The 14,059-nt window shown below is 54.6% G+C and overlaps 3 protein-coding genes across 5 annotated transcripts; 2 read left to right on the top strand and 1 right to left on the bottom strand.

Annotated features, from left to right (window-relative positions):
- Positions 1-370: 370 nt before the first annotated feature.
- LOC4812064 (uncharacterized) lies at positions 371-2,360 on the top strand. Of its 3 annotated transcripts, none has more exons than XM_001352630.4 (2): positions 371-808; positions 1,957-2,360. In XM_001352630.4, the coding sequence occupies exons 1-2, from the start codon at positions 734-736 to the stop codon at positions 2,293-2,295; spliced, it is 414 nt and encodes a 137-aa protein (XP_001352666.2). In that variant the 5' UTR covers positions 371-733; the 3' UTR covers positions 2,296-2,360. The 3 variants fall into 3 exon arrangements, with proteins under 3 accessions (XP_001352666.2, XP_015043754.1, XP_033239662.1); XM_015188268.2 differs by having other exon boundaries at positions 374-856; XM_033383771.1 differs by having other exon boundaries at positions 735-856; positions 1,944-2,360.
- Positions 2,361-4,462: 2,102 nt separating this feature from the next.
- LOC4812520 (uncharacterized) lies at positions 4,463-11,015 on the top strand. The gene is made up of 3 exons (XM_033384286.1): positions 4,463-6,347; positions 6,410-7,614; positions 7,672-11,015. Exons 2-3 carry the CDS (start codon positions 6,711-6,713, stop codon positions 10,767-10,769), a joined length of 4,002 nt encoding a protein of 1,333 aa, XP_033240177.1. The 5' UTR covers positions 4,463-6,347; positions 6,410-6,710; the 3' UTR covers positions 10,770-11,015.
- On the bottom strand, positions 10,865-13,996 carry LeuRS-m (Leucyl-tRNA synthetase, mitochondrial). Its single transcript, XM_001352628.4, has 4 exons — positions 13,819-13,996; positions 11,966-13,766; positions 11,668-11,906; positions 10,865-11,613 (listed from the first exon to the last, which is right to left on the bottom strand). Exons 1-4 carry the CDS (start codon positions 13,906-13,908, stop codon positions 11,128-11,130), a joined length of 2,616 nt encoding a protein of 871 aa, XP_001352664.4. The 5' UTR covers positions 13,909-13,996; the 3' UTR covers positions 10,865-11,127.
- Positions 13,997-14,059: the final 63 nt, after the last annotated feature.

Genomic DNA, 14,059 nt, shown 5'->3' with positions numbered 1-14,059 from the left:
AAATACCTTTAATAGTTCTAGTTTTACAGATTTGTTCCGTTGTAAGAGCTTGAGGAGCCACATTCAATGCGATTCAAAGTACAGAAAACTATCCGTCGAACACAGAGAGGTGTGGTGTGCCTACTAAAGCTGCCCGCCTGTAGAGCTTAGAGCTTTCAGCGTTTTTCACACGATCAAAAATCATATTATACTTTCAGACTGTGCGTGTAAAGAGAACCGATGAAAAGCTTTGCCGCGAACAAACACAAGGTTCGGTTCTCATTCTTTGTTCTCCATCCAGCACTCTTCTCTCTCGCTAAATGAAAGAAAGAGAGAGAGAGAGAGAGAAGAGTGTATGACTGATTGACGCACGTAAACAAATTGTCTGTCCGTCAAATGGAGAGGCACCACACAACACAACACACAACACACACTGGGAGGGCCGCATTCAACGCCGAGCGCTGGGCCAGAGAGGCCGCGGAAAAGCCCCCAAAGCCTCAAAAAAACACACGAAAATAGAACAAAAGCCGCGACGACGAATAAACCCGAAAACGGAAGAAAAAAATAAAACCAAATTGTTGAACAAAAAGAGTTTGAACAAATTAGCGCTATGTAAAAGCTCTCGGTAAACGAACCAAAAATTTGACAAGTGTCGCCAGTGGTCGCCCCCCCGCTCCACTATTAAATATTTAACGGGATCACAACGGCAGCTGCTGCCCGCCGGTCGTCGGCCACCGACGCCGCCCACAACGAGATGACGTCGCCAATTAGCACGGCGGTGCAGCGTCGCCGGCAGCTGCTGCACAGCGTTGAAAGTTTGCGCGGTCGTGTACGTCAAGTGCTAAAATGTGTTATTAATTTGCATATTGAGTTTTTGGTAATTGAACACTCTCTATCCCTGTCCCTGTCCCTGTCGCTGTCCCTTTCCCCGTCCCTTTTCCTTGCCTGCTGCATTTTGTCCCAGCTCGGATCTTTGACCCCACACACAAACAAGTGTTGTAATCCGCTCGACCACAGAGTGACACTTGTTTGCATTTAATGCTGCCGAATGTTATCGGCCAGCAGCTGTAAATGTTACCCCTACCTATGTACGTGCAATGCCTCTCTCTGGCTGCATTCCGTTCCAATTTCGTTATCTCTCTCGCTCTCGATCCCCGTCTGTTGTTCATACACTTGAGTTCGTAGCAACAGGTACACTACAGTACTAATGTATGGGCTAAGTACTAAGTACCTTAAAGCATTATCGAACGAATAAAAATATCGAAATATTCTGCCATTGAATATTTGAGACTGTAAAGACTTGTAAAGGTGTAGCTATTATTTTCACCGCAAGTGTATCTCCCACACCCGCTGTTATCTAGCGTAACATTCCCTCTAGCAGCCCGCTGTTAACAGTTGCGACACAGTTTTGGGACCTGTTAATGCAATTATAGCCCCTCTATTGGGAACGAAATGTTAGAATGTCTGGGCTATAATGAGGAGGGGGAGGGGGTTGTCGATAGGGGGTGCAGTGATTACTTGGACCGCTAATTAGAGAAAGCCGTTAGGGCCGTAGGCTAACATGAGGATGGAGGGGCCCTCGAGCCTCCCTCTAACATGCATCGAACATGAGCTTAGTTTCCCGGGTTCAGAGACTTTGCTAATTGGGTTCTAATAGACCCGACATTGACGAGGCCCGTGACAAGATTTTGTAGCGGAAATCCGAGCCGCAGACAACGCCGAATGCGGCAAAATAACAGACGATGGACGGACAGAATGGGCAGTGGCCCAGGCGAAGCGACTATCAATGACCGTAACGCCGTCGTAGTTACTGTCAATGTAATCCGACACCACTGCACGGGTACTGCCTTCACGAACGACCACTCCACCCCAACCCACCACACCCCGTCCGACCCCGTTCATTCACACATTGCTCAAAGCAAATCGAGCAAAATAAGCGATTTTTCAGCTAATCTAATTTCTAGTCACACTCTCCAGGTGCTCGAATCCAATGTGGCCGCTTTGCTGGACGAGGTGAGGGCCCTCAACGATGACCACGAGGAGATGCTGCGCCTGGATAAGCTGATCGAGACACTGCGCGACTATAGTGGTCCCACGATATGCCACGAATGGCCATATCCTTTGATATTCAAAGGCACAATCGACGAGGCGCACGTAGCACAAATACTCAACGGAAGCGAGCTGGAAGTGGCTTCCAGCGGGAAGGACTACATCCAGCTGGAGTCTGGCACGGGTGCGAGCGTGACCACTAGCAAGCGATCCCGGTTTCTACGATTTCCAAGGGGAAGCAGCAGAAAACTGCAGTCAGCTGACTGATTGCCTTCCCTGTAATGAAAACTGAACAAAATACGATTAAATACTAGGCATACATTATACCTTAAGCTGTACAAAATCGTTTACATCTGCCTCTGGTGTCTGGTATGTTGGGTGACGCTTCCAAATGTTTCAATTACTGCGGTCGTCTGGGTCGGCAGCATTTTGATATTAGCATCACCGCAGACGGAGCAGCACATAGTGCATCGATGATAGTGCATTGCTTTTGCGGTGGCGGCTTACATTGATTATTCTGACGCATTGAAGGGGGGAGTGTGGGAGGCAGGGAAGTTGACCTTTAACCCCTGCCACCGAATCTAATACGTCCGAATGCCTGGGCGCAGTCTTTTCACGTTTCCTTTCTTCATTCTTAAGGGATTTTTTCCATTTCCCTCTTTAATGTTTTATCAAAGTTTTCCTTTGCCTGCCGCACTGGTGCTCCTCTGCTGCTCTTGCTGCTCCTCCTGCTGTTGCACTTGCAGCATTGTTGCAGCATTGGCGGTCCGTTTGTCCTGCTGCGATGGATGTAAACTTAACCCAGGAGCCTGGTTAGCGCTATTTACCGTTGTAGCTCTCTCTGTGGTTGTTGCCGCTGCTGTTGACATCCTTGTTGGCCATTAATTTTGCAGGCTTTTGCGTGAGGAGCATGTCCCCGCCGCTGCTCTAGATAACGAGTGCAGCAGAGACGGCGGAATCAGACGGCAGGCGGATGTGTGGCCGACTGGGTGGACTGAGGGGAGCCACGATAGCGTTCAACCTTTGGTCTTTCCTTTGTCTGCTCTCCAACCTTTTGCAACATTTTCACTTTCGCTTTCCGCTCGAAAGCCCCCCGCCCATCCCCTGTGCTGTGTTGTTCTTGGGCTCATTATCTCGATTGTTGTTGCTGTTGTTATATACTTTTTAATAATTACAGCTCGCTGCTGCAATTGTCCCTGACCACACACTGAATGGGTTGGATCGGCGGAGAGGACAGTAACGGGGACATGCGAGTCGGCCGGAGTTGATAAATAGCGCGCACAGCGGAGAGCACGAGAATGTCAGCTCAAGGTATATTAACCAGAAGGTGGGGCAGATCGCAACAGGGGCAGCCGTATTTCAGGTGCTTTTCAGGCCACAAGGGGATCGATGGAGGGTGAAGCGTGGGGGCAAAAAACACCCAGTTAATATACCTCCTGTTTAACATGCCATGAGCTGACACCCCCACCACCCAGAGGTCACACCCAAACACACTTAGTGTGTGTGTGTGTGTGTGTGTGAGTATCATCATTAGCTTTTGGCGCCCTCTGTCGAAGTGCTTTGCTCCGCTCTCCCCCGTTTTTGCCTTGGCTTGGCCCCCGACGTGGCCAATTTAATCAGTCTGGCAGCGCGCAGAAAAGCTGATAATACCGTTATGAATAATTTACACATGCACACCCCCCCCCCCCCCCCTCCCACACCACACACACACACACACACAAACACAACCACCCACACAATCATACATTAAGACTGAAACGCGCTTTATTATTGTTAATTTTTGCTGTTGCTGTTGCTGTTGTCTTTTCTGCTGGGTTTATTTATAATTAATCAAGTAGGAAGAGCAGCGAAGAGCGCACGGACCAAAAACAAATAAGGGAATTAATCAGTTTGACCCCAGTGGTAGCTAGTAGCTACCAGTAGCTGGGGAATTCACAGGTTCCACATAAGTGGGGAAGGCTACATACTAGATCGAGGACATCTCCTTCCAATCGTTCCTTGAAATAGATTTGTAAAGATTTCCCAGAAGCTTCAAGCTCTTGCCACTTGTTGCAACACGAGGCAAGTTCATTGAACGCATAGACAAGACTGATTGCACCAATCAGGCGCAGTCTGGCAGAGGCGAAAAGTGAGACTTTAATAGGAGACACCGCTCGCACCTGGCCTGCCTGCCTGCCAATCAACGGCTTAGTTATTGTCCTGTCTGGCAGGCAGAAACGACCCGAAAGGAGCCCCGACAGCTTTCTTTCTCCACGGCCAGAGCGAGCAGCACTGGGGCCTCATAAATGCCAGCGCACGCACACTCCTCCGAGCTTTGGCACATTCGATTTTTGTTGCTGTTGCCGTTGCCGTTGCTGTGGCAGTGGCACTGGCATCAATTAAACTCGAATTGTTGCAGCGTCTTCGATGGATCTATCAGGCAACCCCCCCCCCCCCCCCCCCCCATTTCCTTTTGTGGCACTCTTCGCTCCCAGCTGTAGACTTGGCTAATTGTTTAGGTGTGTGGCAGAGCACACCACCGCTGCGCATTCCCTGCAGGTCTGCCGTCGCGTCTCCCTCGCCACCCGCCTGTGGTTGTCGCTTAACTTTTGCATATTTCGCACGAGCGGAGAGGAGCGGAGCGGAGCAGAGCAAAGCAACCAAAAACCACTCACTTGGCTGGCACGTGAACCATTACGATGGCAGGCAATTATGTAGTATATGTGCGTGTTCCCTTCGCTGCTTTCTGGATAGTCGACGGCAGCGACAGCGACAGCAGCAGCGACAGCGACATCGGCAGCGGTGGCGGGCCATACGCAAATCAGAAATGTTTCCACAAGCAACAACAACAGCAATGAAAAGCCGCGAAATGGGTTTTTAATGCAAACGACTTTTCCCCCCAAAGTGCACACGGCCAAGGTGAATGAAGAGAACACTACAAAACAAAGAAAAAATCAAATTTTCTGCGAGAGACCACGTACTACACCACAATTGATCAGCGGAGTGGTGGGAAAGTGTGTACACATTGCCGCAGTTTGTCTTTTTCCTTTGTTATTTGGTGTAAAATCAAGATTGAAAAGGAGACTTTTTGGCTTACAATTGCAACATCCTGATCGTGTTTCCATGCAAATTCAATTCATGAGCTGTAATTCACCTTTCTCGACGACAATGTGTACTTCAACCTTCAACTTTTGTTTTCAGAAGAATTTAAGCCAATTCCTAATCTGTATGTAAGTGCAACTGCATTTCTATTGCCTTCATTCCTGGGATGATTTCCCATGGACTCTAGCAATTGCGGTGTACCGCCTGCAGCCCAGTAAATCCAATGTTTTGGTATGTTTAGAAGCGAAAGCAGTGGCACCAGCAACAAGCCCCATAGACATGTGCGCTGGATGTGGATGTGGATGTGGATGTGAATGTGGATATGTGTGTCTGTCTAGCTGTCAGTCGTCCTGGTGATGTGGTAGTAGGACGCCTTTACCGTGTGCCTCAACCTCAACCAGGTACTAGTATATTGCCTCCAAAAGAGCTTTAAATAAACAAACTAATAACAGAAATCACGAAGCAATAGGCAATAGGCAATAGCTAAATGTGAATGCGGAGCAGGAGCGCGATGCGGGATGCGGGAGTCGGGAGGCGGGAGGGAGAACGGTGTGTAGAATAAGGACAACGAGGCGACGCGACGCGACTGTCTCCTAACTGCACCAGGTACATAGTACAAGTCTATGGCAACCGCGCCAATATGTATATGTATAACCCGAATAAACAAACTAATAAAACATGCCCAGAGACCCAGGCACAGGCCCAGGCCCAGGGCGAGGGCTTAGGCTTGAGCCCCAGCCAGACCAGACCAGACCCGTTGCCAGTGCCAGTGCCAGTGGCAGTGCCAGAGCCAGAGACGCGACTCGAAAAAACATTCGAGTAGGAATACCCCAAAAGACTGAAAAAAATAAAAACACCAACAACAACAAAAAAACAACAAAAAGTCAACTAAAACTGAACCAAAATTTGGGCGGAAGAGAGAAAAACCACGAGCAGAGTGGATAGTAGAGGGAGAGAAGCGCCAGGAAGCAGCCACTGCAACGGAACGGAACGGAACGGAACCAGAGCGCCCGCCTCAAGTGGAGAGTCGAAAGTGGAAAGTGGAAAGTGGAGCGAAAAGAGGAGAGGAGAGCTTCTCCAAAAGTTACAGTATCTGTGCACTGTATCTGTGTAATCCATAATCCGAATGCAATCGCAAATTAGATAACCGAACCAGGTGCGCGGCATACATATCTGGGCTCCTCTCCACTGGAATTGGAATTGGAATTGGACTTGGACGGCACTTGCATCTCTTTTCGGTGAGTACTTGGCTAGAGGCTAGAGGGTCCATGGTTTCGACTTAAGGATTTTGCATCTGCAGTCTCCCCCATACTCCCATATTATGCAACGCTAGGAAGCGCTCGCTCGGGAGAGAGGAGGAAATCGGGAAAGCACTTTGAACCATGTCGGAAGCTCTCGCGGAGTCGCTCGCTCGGATAGAACTATTATGAAACTCGAAGGTGGAAGTCGCACGCACGGCAACGGCCCAGGGTGTGGTGCAGGGGCAGAGCCAGGGCCAGGGACAGGCGCTGGTGCAGGTGCAAGGACAAGGACAAGGGCAGCCAAGGACAACGACGGCGACGGCGGCGGCAACACATGCCAGGCGTCGCACGCTGATCTCCATGGCCAAATGCCGCAGCAGGCAGTACTCCACACTCCACGATGAGGCGCCGGAGTCGCCGTCCCCGTCGCCAGCACCTACACCTACACCAGCACCCGTCCCAGCCACAGTTCTCCCCACAACATCCGTTGCAACATCAGCCGCCGTCAATGGTGCAACAACCACGTCGCCACAACTTCAACAACAACAACAACAACAGAACTACTTACCTCAAACATCTTTGCTGAAAATCGAACCGTTCGTTCCTAGTTTTAATCAACGACTTCGCCGGCGTCCTATTGGTCGCTCCCATAGCACCCTAAGCCACAATGTCATCCAGAAGCGGCATCCAGTGCCCTCCACCGCCGCCGCCGCAGCAGCCCAATACCAACAGCAGCAGCAGCAGCAGCAGCATCACCATCATCAACAGCAAGCGGAACAGCTCCAAGTGGGTCATCCCCAGCAGCAGCAGCAACAGTTGAAGCGCAGCTACGGGACCGCCGCTCAGCTGCGCAATCAGCACCGGAATCTGCACCGTGGGGTGGGCATCACCCGTCAACGCTCCAAGTCCACCTCCTCCTCGGCGGCCTCGAACAACTGCCGCCCGGCCACGTCCGCTGCCACGCCCAACACGCTGGTGGGCAGCACTGGAGGGACGCTGGTGAGCGGAGCAATTGTCACACCGCAGCCGAATGGCATCTGCCGGATTCAGCGGCTGGCCAAGGAGCGCGAGGAACTGCCCGATCGCATCAACTACGATCGCCGCGGCCTCACGGCCATTCCCATCTTCGAGCAGGAGCCCAATCTCCGGCTGCTGTCGCTGCAGCACAATCTTATCAACACCTTCCACATACCCAAGGAGCTGCCCCCGCCGCCACCGCCAGTACCTCCTCCTCCACCACCAGCAGTGTCCACGCCAAGGGATGGTAAGTATTCGTCTCTAAACGAATCTTCCTCTAAAGCGCGATCTCCCGTTCCCTCAGAATACAACAGCCACAACCACACCAACGGGAGTACCAAGGAGGGATCCGATCTGGGCGTGCACAAACGCCGCTCTGGCCTGCGGGGACATCAGCAGGGACCACGATTGACGCGTGCCATGACCAATGCCGGGAATCCGCAGAACCATCATCTGTCGCCCAAGTCAGGCGGAAGTCCGAATTCGGGCAGTCCTCTGACCACCCAAGCCCTGGCCATCAACGGAGGAGGAGCCGGACGCTCGAAGCTGCCCAAGCGAGGCTACAACTATGGCCAGGCGCAGCTCACGCCACCGCCCGCTCTGAGAATGCGCTATGGCATGGAGAAGTCCAAGAGCTTCATGTCCAGCAGTCTGCAGGCGATGAAGCACCAACAGCAGCTCATGCAGCGAAGGGCCTTGTTGAAGGCCACAGGAGGCGGAGGCGGAGCATTGGCTGGGAGCATCCTGCAGAGCTGCGACGAGAGCAGCGCCCTGAATGGCAGCACTCTATCGCTGTGTGGGGGACTGGGCGAAGAGGAGGAGCCCAGTGCTGCCTCCAGCTGCCCGCTGGAGCAGCTGAGCATCAAGAACAAGCAGCTGAGTCTCAGTGCCAGCTACGGCAGCATCTTCCAGCAGTTGGTCTTCCTCGATCTCTACGACAACCAAATCGAGCGGATAGCCAACCTGGACGGACTCCCAGTGCTCTCAGTGCTGCTGTTGGGCAAGAACCGCATCACGGACATTGGCGGCCTGGCCTCCCTGAAGGACTCGCTCCGCGTGCTGGACCTGCACGGCAACAAGCTGACGACCCTGGGCAGCCGCATCAACTGTCTACAGCAGCTGAAGTCCCTTAATCTCGCGGGGAATCAGATCCGTCAGATCAACCAGCAGGACTTCCTGGGCCTCCGCTGCCTGCGGGAGCTGAACCTCAAGCGGAACAAGCTGCGGCGCATCAATGGCTTCCAGCATTTGGTGGCTCTGGAGCGCCTGTGGCTGTGCCACAACGAGCTGCACAAAGTGGACGATATGGCGAGCATAGCACGCGCCTCGCGACTCCTCGAGGTGACGATCGAGAACAATCCCGTGTCCCTGGCCGGCGACTGTGTGTCCTTCCTGGTGTCTTATCTGCCCCTGCTGCAGTCCCTCAGCCAGATGCCCATCACAGAGCAGGTGCGTCGCGCGGCGCTCGCCTGGCGCCAGCACAAGGAGCAGGCCCAGTCGACGCACGGCAGCTCGGAGGCGTACCACACCATCCGCAGGGAGGAGGTGATTTCGAATGCGCGCACCAACTGGGAGCTGCTGCGATCCCAGCAGACCATGGGTCGCCCCAAGAGCCGCCTCACCAGCGAGCTGGCCAAGATCAACGAGTCCAACGAGGGCACTGCCAACGAGGAGCCGGAAACAGAGTCCGAGGAGTCACAGCAGCAGCAGCCCAAGGAGCTGTTGGACGAGCTGCAGGCGCTGACCAAACTGCCGCCCATTTCTAAGAAACTGCCAGAGGAGGATGGCGTCTCATCTGAGGCCTCCAGCCTGGGACCCAACGTGGACTCTTGCTCCAGCTGCTACAGCACCGACAACGAGGAGGGAGGAGCAGGCAAGAACAAGCCCACCACACCGCAGATCGATGAGAACTGCAACAGGGTGGTGGGGGGAGGAGTCGATGCCACCTGCTCTTCGCCTGCCCCTGCGACACAAGACGGAGCAAAGACTGCGACGACTCTTGCAGCTGCCACGCCTTCGCCTTCCCCACCAGCTCTCACCCTGACGCCACCCGCTGCCCATGGCCCTTCTGTGCCGTGCTGCACGCCCAATCCGCCGCCGCCGTCCACCACGGCCACGCTGCCCGTGCCCCCATCCACCGCCACAGGGAGCTCCAGCGGCAGCCGTCCGGCCAGCAGTAAGCAGCGTGCCCGTCACGCGCCCATCACACAGCTGGGTCTGCAGATAAATCGCGGCGGAGCCTCCAAGCGGTACATGGCAGGGAGTTTGGTGAGGGCTCAGACCGTGAGCAGCAGCACGAGCAACAGCAGCAGCTCCAACAGCACAGGTCGCGCCAAAGTCACTCCCAATGCGCTCTCTGTGGTGCCGTCCCAGAGCAAGGCGTCGACGCCGACAAGCGGGAGTGCTGGAGGGCGGGAGTCAGCGACAGCGGCGGCGACAGGCGGAGGACCCGCAGCTGGAGGAGGAGCCACACCTGCAGCAGCCATCACCGTGTCGAAGCCGAGTGCAGCGGAGCGAGAGAGGGAGCAGGGAGGCGACTACCTGATCGAGATCTGCGGCCGATACCTGAACATCTACGGCCAGGGAGCGCTGCGGTTCATCGACAAGCAGTGGAACCCGGCCAAGGCCAACGACGTGCATACCCTCAATTTCAGCTACATCAACTTCAACAGCATCGTGTCCGTTCTGAGCAGGATCAAGCTGCGCTTCCCCCACGCCGAGCACTTTGTCTTCCGGGAAACGAACATCAGTTGTCTCGGCCAGCTGAACGGGCTGGCGGAGCTGCAGGGACTGGGCAGCCTGCTCATCGATGCGGAGGGCAACGGCATAACCGCGAAGGCGTCCTGGAGAGCGTACGCCATCTACAGACTGTCCCACTGGGGTCTGAAGCAACTGAACGGCCAGGAGGTGACCGAAGCAGAGGTGGAGGCAGCCAATGCCATGTATGCAGGACTCTCGGATCTCGTTCTCTGGTCCATGCCCGAGGTGATGCTCCAACCGCTGTTGGCCCGCCTCCGCCTGGACGAGACGTGCACGGCCAGCAAGCTGTCGCCCAAGGAGTGGCTCCTGCGGCCAGACAATAAATCCCTGCGCCTCGTCGTGGGCAAGGAGGCCCTGCAGTGGAAGAAGAATGCTGCAACTGCGGCCCCTGCTAGTGCCGCACCAACGACAGCGGCAGGGGCCAGTGAGGGTGGCGCGAATGCAATGGCGCCCAGTGCCAGGGATCGGGGAAGGCAGCACTTTGCCCTGCTGCTGGAGAACACCTGCAATGCGGTGGAGAAGCTGCACAAGCTGGAGACGCTCTGGCCGAGCATGCTGCTGGACATTGTGCGCAATACGCTGCTGGACTACGCCCAGCTGGACGTCTACCTGCGGAATCTCATGTGCGAGCTGATGAAGTGATGGAGGACAGGGAGGCAGGAAGGAGAGGCCCCCGAGGGGGCGCGTGGAGTTCGTAGACTTATTTGCTTTTAGTTAGAAGAGCACCCCGCGACATGCGACATGCAAACGTTATATATTCCAATGATCCTAGGCATTTACATCCGATCCGAGACTCGCGAGAGACCAATCTTGTAAAGCGCAGGCATACAACTAGTCCAATTTTTATAAATATTTAACATTAAACATGATTAAAGAGTACCAATCTAACGGAAATGCATTTCCACGGGTCCCAACCGATGCAACCGGTCCAACCAGTTCCGCATAATCCATAACTGTGCCCATCCACTTAATAATATAGTAATCATAGTCTCGGACGCAGCTACTCTGCCAGCACCTTGTCCGTATCGTTGCTGCTTGCCGGTTTCGCCTTCTTCTGCACCTTGTCCACGTAGATGTTGAGGATGGCCTCGATGCCCGGATACAGCACGAAATTGGTGGTCCGTATCTTCTTGTCGATGAGGTACGAGGTCACCGACTCCGTGTTGAAGGCTATGTCCATGGCATCGCTGTGCGTCACCTTGTCCAGGAGCGTGCGCTGTACCTTGATCACACAGTTCTCGAAGCCGTTCACCTTGATGCTCAGGTCCAGGTTGTATGCGGCATCGATGTCCGGCCATCGCTGCGACAGCACATCCTCTCCCCACTGCAGCTCCTGGCTGGCGTCGTTCAGTCGACCCTTAACGGACACAAACTTGGACCACAGCTCGGAGGCAAAGTGAGGCGCCATGGGGGCCAGCATGATGATTTGGGCAGCCAGGGCGCGTTCAAACTGCTTGCCATGGCGCTGAATGTGCTTGGGCGTGCGCTGAGAAGACATGATTAGCAATGATTGCCAGCAGGCAGACTGGAGGAGACTCACCCTCAAGGAGTTGGTTAATCCCTGCATCTTGGAGATGGCCACGCTCAGCTGATGCGCATGGCGATAGTTGAATGTGGCGCCCTTGACGTAGAAGTTGCGGGCGTCAAAGAGCTTGGCATCCTCCTCCAGAAACTGCTCGCTACTGACATCCACCTCTGTGGAAGCCTCCTCGCGTGCTGCCTGAAACTCCTGCAGCGTCAGCCAGAGTCGTTTCTGCCAGTTGAGTATACCAGGAAAGGCTGAAAAAAACCGCGATTAAATCAGCCCTAAACATCTCCTAATAGTCCTTGGGCCATACTTGCACTCGACCAATTCCGATGAGAGGTGGGTGCCACATCGGCGAGAATAATCAGGCGAGTGGTGTCCGTGCCGTACTGGTCGAACATTTCGCCTGGCTCCACGCCGTTCTGCTTGGACTTGGACATCTTCTCCCAGGTCATCACCACGGGCTCTTTGGTCTCCTTGAGCAGCGCCTGGTTCTTCTTGGCGTTCACTACCTCCACCTCGTCCTCGCGCACGTATCGTCCGCTGCCCTTGACGCGATAGGAGCGGCCCATGACCATGCCTTGGACCAGCAGGCGGGAGAAGGGTTCGCTGGTGGGCGAGAGGCCGCAGTTGTTCAGGAAGTGGTTCATGAATCGGGCATAGTACAAATGCAGCACGGCATGCTCCTTGCCTCCGATGTACAGGTCCACGGGCATGAACTGGCTCGCGAGGGTGGGATCAAAGATGCGCTCCGAGTTGTGGGCATCCAAAAAGCGCAGGTAGTACCAGGAACTATCGACAAACGTATCCATGGTGTCAGTCTCGCGTTTCGCTTTTGGATCCCCGCACTTTGGACACTCGCAGAACAGGGCATCCTGCCCAGAGGCTGAGGACTCCCGTTTGGGCAGCGTCACTGGCAGCTGTTCCTCGGGCACGGGCACTGCTCCGCACTTTGGGCAGTGCACAATGGGAATGGGAGTGCCCCAGTAGCGCTGTCGTGAGATCAGCCAGTCCTGCAGCTTGGAGGACACTCGATAGCCACCAACATTCAGTCGGGTGGCTGCCTGGAGCACCTCCTTCCTGAGCAGCTCCCAGTTTCCTGGATTGAGGCGTGTCTCTTCCGTTCCAGATGCGCAGATAGCCAGACCAAAGGACTCCCACAGCTGCCTGTCCTCGGCTCGAAAGCTGGGAGCCGCCAGATAGACATCGCAGTCTGGTGGAAAGGCGGCCTCGTCGCTGAAGACCACGGGAATGGTGGTGCTAGCAAATGGATTCTCCACACTGAGGCCCCCTGCACCCGACAGTTTAGCGAGATAGTGCTTGCTGCGGAGCACGAGAAAGGCATTCGGATCCTTGAGATGCTCCGGATTGGCAGTCCACACCCTCAACAGGTTGCAGGCGGAGGTGAGCAGCGTGAAGGCGTAGCCATTGCACTCTCCTATCCAGTGCCGCTGCAGATTGATAATGTCCCTCCAGTCGCGCAACGTGGGATCGTCCAAGCCGTCTAGGAGCTGCTTGGCATACGCACTGGTCCGGATGAACCACTGCTTGAGCAGTTTCTTCTCCACCTTGGCGCCCGATCGCCAGGAGCAGCCGTTTGCATCCACCTGCTCATCGGCCAGCACCGTTTTGTCCACCGGATCCCAGTTGACCAGTGCCTCGTTCTGGTAGGCCAGTCCGCGCTTGTGCAGCATCAGAAAGAGGTGCTGCGTCCACCTGTAGTACTGAGGACTGCACGTGGACAGCTCGTGCGTCCAGTCAAAGGAGCAGCCCAGTCGCTGCAGCTGCTGCTTCATCTGTGCTATGTTCTGCTGCGTCCACGCGGCCGGCTCCACTCCCCGCTGGTTGGCGGCATTCTCGGCGGGCAGACCGAAGGAGTCCCAGCCAATGGGCTGGAACACGTTCTTGCCGCACATTCGCTGGAAACGGGCCACGGCATCGCTGATCGTATAGACGCGCACGTGCCCCATGTGCAGATTGCCCGAGGGATAGGGAAACATGGAGAGCACGTAGTACTTGTCTGCCGGCTGCTTGGCATTAAACTGTCCGCCGCTGAGCTGGTCCCGCCAGTGGGTCTCTATGCGATGCTTTACATCGCTACTCAGCTCCAAATACTGCCGTGAAAAATACATTTTAGTTGTGGCCCCTTTGTATTGGAATTCTCACCTCGTTGCCAGTGCAGCTTTGCGTTAGAAAGCGCTTCCAGCAGCTCCAGTGAAGGCCGCGCAAGGTCCACGTGTGGCGTAGCGCCTGCATTTTGTTTGTTTTAATTGATTGAACTGCACATTTGAGCTGCCAGCCGGACTTATTGAATAACAAAATTAAAAAAACCGAAACGATCAGCTGTTTTGAAAATGGCGTTGCCACTTCGTTCAACGCCATAAAATTTGCCTTGATACATTGTTGG

This window comes from Drosophila pseudoobscura, chromosome X (genome assembly GCF_009870125.1).
Source record: "Drosophila pseudoobscura strain MV-25-SWS-2005 chromosome X, UCI_Dpse_MV25, whole genome shotgun sequence".
Lineage (NCBI taxonomy): Eukaryota > Metazoa > Arthropoda > Insecta > Diptera > Drosophilidae > Drosophila > Drosophila pseudoobscura.
Note: the sequence above shows the minus strand (reverse complement) of the source record. Positions and strands in the feature narration are given on the sequence as shown.